The sequence below is a fragment of the Gymnoscopelus microlampas genome, assembly GCF_963454915.1.
Source record: "Gymnoscopelus microlampas genome assembly, chromosome: 9".
In the NCBI taxonomy this organism is placed as follows: Eukaryota; Metazoa; Chordata; class Actinopteri; order Myctophiformes; family Myctophidae; genus Gymnoscopelus; species Gymnoscopelus microlampas.
The window spans coordinates 31380682-31385109 of record NC_139946.1 but is presented as its reverse complement, the minus strand read 5'-3'; the positions used below and the strand labels follow the sequence as shown (position 1 = coordinate 31385109).

Sequence of the window (4428 nt, the reverse complement as noted above, 5' to 3'; positions counted from 1 at the left end):
TGCCGTCAGGGAGCATTACGTGTGTGTGGCATTATGTATTTTTCATTGGCTCATTCAAAGCGCCTCCCGGTCTAAAGAAATTAGACTATTTGCCCAGTGGTTCTCAACATGTGGTTCGGGACCCCCACATTATTCTGGAGGGGGGGGGGGGTCCCCAGATCATAGTTAAGTGATAATTTAAGGACTTTTAAGACCTTTTTAATACCAAAAAAGGGGGGGGGGGACACAAAGACCATTACTGCATCAAAAGTAATCAACACACTATACTATAAAACATTGGTCAAATTGTCAAATAATATAAGAAAGAGGCAAACACTTTCACAATATTTATCTGTGGAATGGAGTCACACACAATGGGGGGGGGTCCCCAATCCCCAGGCAGTTGAAATATGATTATTTTGGGGGGTCATGGCCTGAAAAGGTTGAGAACCACTGTATTTGCCAATATGGACGGACACACACACCTGCACCACATTTGGGTCTCAGAAATGTTACTGTCAGAGTAGAAATGTCTCCTCTTTCTCTCTCTCTCTCTCTCTCTCTCCCCCCCCCCCTCTCTCTCTCTCTCTCTCTCTCTCTCTCTCTCTCTCTCTCTCTCTCTCTCTCTCTCTCTCTCTCTCTCTCTCTCTCTCTCTCTCCCTCTCTCTCTCTCTGCACCCAGAGCCCTTCAGGCTGCAGCATCAGCACAGAGGCATGCATCTATACACGTTTCACTGAACCATGTCACTTCACATCATAGATCCAATTTAGAAAAGGCCTGTGGATGATATTATTGTTGACACAGCAAGAAAAAAAATAAAGTACTATTTTTAAAACCATCTTGGCTACAATTAGCAAATTGCCCAGCCTGCAAACACCCAACGGCTGGGCTATTACTGCAGCTTTCTACATACACTGTACACAGATTACACACACACAATTGTTACTATTGCAGAAATTAAATTAAATAAAAAATCCAATTAAATGTATTATAATTGTTGTTGTTGTTGTTGTTGTTGTTGTTGTTATTATTATTATCATTATTATTATTGCTGATGGGATTATTATTAAGACCTACATTTGGATTGTTGTCATAAATTAGTTGTAATGCTTTTACAACGTCAATTATAGCTTATTATACTATAACGTCATAAAATAATGTCCCATAAATATAACCAGTTTGTTTCGAAATAAATAAATAGGCTACAATTACTATTTAGGATATTTGATATAAAGTTAGAATATTTGCATAAAGGAGGTCTGTTCACTCTGTTGTGAAGCCAGGTTAAACATGTTGAATGTTATTATCCAACTATTGACTGTGGGTATTCATTTGGGAGATTGCCTCATGTCATCAAGGAAGTAGCCTACTGTAATAAGTAAACATCTGGCAATAGGAATATTTCAAGCATGCGTGGCACGAGGTGCGTGTAAACACACGTGGTGTCGCCAGACAACACAGGCCGAGGCCGGCCTTGAGACCAGGCTGACAACCGCTTCTTTAGCCTGCTATGCATTTGCATGTGTGTGATAAAACGCCATTTTATTAAAATATATTTATCTTACTGATAGACACCTCAGCTTGAAAACATCCCAACCTCTTGGCAGAAGACACAAGACAAAAAAAGAGCTTAACAAGTGCATTGATACCACTGCAAATGTCAAACTACTGGCACAGATCGTTTAATTATTCGATCTGGACCATGATGACTTGTTTGACTTCAGCATTGTTTTACGCTGACTATAGTGAAATTAGGCCCAACTTCTTAACACTAGCCCATAGCTACTAAAAGGTACAATGTGAATATATCCTAATGTTACAGGTTAGTTCTAGACGTAGAGACCAACGTAGAGATCCAGGTTATTCATACAAATTGAACAATGTAAACATGACATTTATTACCACTAATAGTTTTTTCTCTCTCTCTCTATCTCACTTCAGTGACATGATAGGTCTATTAAATTAAGTGCTAGGCTACATCCAGTTTGGCCTATACACGGCAAAGCCTCTGCCACCATTACATTTAGTGACTTCTTCTACAACATGTGATCTTGTTGTGTGTTTGTTTGGGGTCAAATTGAAGCCCAAGTTCAAATTATATGAGCCACTAAATACAAATTAAATAAACAATAAATTGCAATACACTCCCTTATGTATTTTCTTTTTTCAAAAGCATTATTGTTTGCTAGAAATACCTATTTTAAAAGGCTCGGCTGGACAAACTGTTCAATTGGCGCAAATAATTTTACACCTCAAATTATAGGCTCTGGGAAGCCTGCATTGGGCCTACTTCTAAACAAAGGCGCTAATAAATCACTCAAATTAAAATCAAATAGACGGCACTTTATTAAACAAACAAAAATGTAATGCCTTCAAAATAGTTTTAACAAATAAGACAAAATGAATAGAATACGTCAGTATACAAGTTCCCATCTATTTCTAAGAATTGGGACAATATGAGGCAGCAAGGAAACTGGAAAAACGTTCTAGTGTTTGGTCCTCAATATCAACCACTCCCTTTGCTAAAAAATAAATTATTATATAGGCTATAATTTACAGTTTATAGTCACAAAAGCTGGTATTTAAGCCATCTATATAAACAATTCTCAAAGTGAGAAGGAAAAAAAACTTACGTGTTTTGGTGTTACACACGCAGAGCAAATCTTTGAATCTGTTATGTCCATTCGGGGTGGGATAAAAGTAAAAAAAGAAAAAAAAAAGAGGAAAATATATATTAAAGTTGTTAATTTAAAAGACACGTTTTTTGTGTGTTCAGAACTTGCTGCAGTCATAAACAAAAGCTCCTGAGGTGCGGTAGAGGGACTGGCTGGAGGGGAAGGCCATCTGACAGCTGTTATTCCCGTTGACCGGGGAGCTATTCAACCCGATCCGCTGCGACTCAAACATCTCCCTCACCGAGTGGAAGTTCTGCTGCTGGCCGGGGTAGGACGTGCTCAGGTGGCTAAGGTCTCCGTACCAGGAGGCGAGCCGGCCCTGGTGCGCGTGGTGTCCGTCCTGGCCCGCCTGGCTCAGGTTGCCGTGTCCGAGCGGAGACGTGGTGGTCGTGGGGATGGAGTAGTCAGGCAGAGCGTCGTCCACCGCGGTGGAGGGCCCCAGGTGCCCCCCCCGGTCCCCCGCGTACAGGCTCATGGCTTGCATGTTACAATGATATGTCGCGTTCGAGTTCGTGGAGATGACGTTCTGGTTGCAGGGCGGCGAGCTGTACACGGACGTCTGGTTGGGAGAGTAGTTGAGTGACAGCGAGGGGGTGATACCTGTCCGAGAGGATGCGATGAGAGGCGGAGAGAGCTCGGCCTGGTGCGGCGACCCCCGGAGAGAGGTCATGATGTTGTCTACGCTGAAGCCCTGCGCCGGGGCCTGGCTATGGTGGTGGTGCTCGGCCCCCCCGTCCATGCTCAGGGAGCGGGTGGAGGGCACGCTGTGCGGGCTGCCCGTGGACATGCTGCTGCTGCTGTCAGGGCTCTCCACCTTGGGCACAGCGTTCAGGCCTGGCGAGGCGGCCTGCGGCGGGGTGGAAGACCCGTTCTCCGTCTTTATATCCTGAACGCGCACTGGCTGAGACCCCTGCACGGGCTGCTCCTGGTCGCGGCCCGGAGTACGCGCCGAGGGGTCCTTGCCCTGCCTGTCATCTTTATCTTTATTATTGGCGTCCTTGTTCTTTTTGAACCGTCTCCGGCGCCGCAGGAAGCTCCCGTTCTCGAACATGTTGTAGGAGTCCGGGTCCAGGGTCCAGTAGCTGCCCTTGCCGGGCTTCTTGTCGTCCCGGGGCACCTTGACGAAGCACTCGTTGAGGGACAGGTTGTGCCTGATGCTGTTCTGCCAGCCCTGCTTGTTGTCCCGATAGAACGGGAACCTCTCCATGATAAACTGATAAATCCCGTTCAGCGTCACCTTTTTGTCCGGCGAGTTCTGTATCGCCATGGTGATGAGAGCGATGTAGCTGTACGGCGGCTTGACCATGTCCTTGGGCTGGTGCTGAGGAGTGTACGGTCCGTACGCGCGGGCCATGCTGGCCGGGTACTGGTCGTGGGCCGCGTGAGAGTACATGCTCATGGGCGCGGGCATCCCGGTGTATCCACCGCCGGCCGCCGCCCGGTAGTAGCTCTGATCGCTGCTGATGTACGGCACAACTCCCAGGGAGTTGGGGCTGGAGACGGAGTAGCGCGCCTGCATCGTGGGATCGCCTCACCTTGGCCGCGGTGCGTAAAACCTTTTTACACGCTGGTTCCCCAAAAGCTGTGCGCGGGACGGGTCTTCTTCTGTCACGTATCCCTGTCTCTCCTTTATGTTCTTGTCAGAGCTGGGGGGGTCGTTTTAAGCTGCAGCTCGCCAGGGTGACTGGAGAGAAGGCAGACGCAGAACGGGGAACATTTAGGAAACTAGTACTAACTTAAAGGCTCGAAGCGCGAGTCTCTACAGGAGGAACT

General features: G+C 46.5%; 1 protein-coding gene across 1 annotated transcript; it reads right to left on the bottom strand.

Annotated features, from left to right (window-relative positions):
- Nucleotides 1-2308: 2308 nt before the first annotated feature.
- LOC311051752 (forkhead box C1-A-like) lies at nucleotides 2309-4428 on the bottom strand. The gene has a single exon (XM_084066375.1). It carries the CDS (start codon nucleotides 4172-4174, stop codon nucleotides 2753-2755), a length of 1422 nt encoding a protein of 473 aa, XP_083922501.1. The 5' UTR covers nucleotides 4175-4428; the 3' UTR covers nucleotides 2309-2752.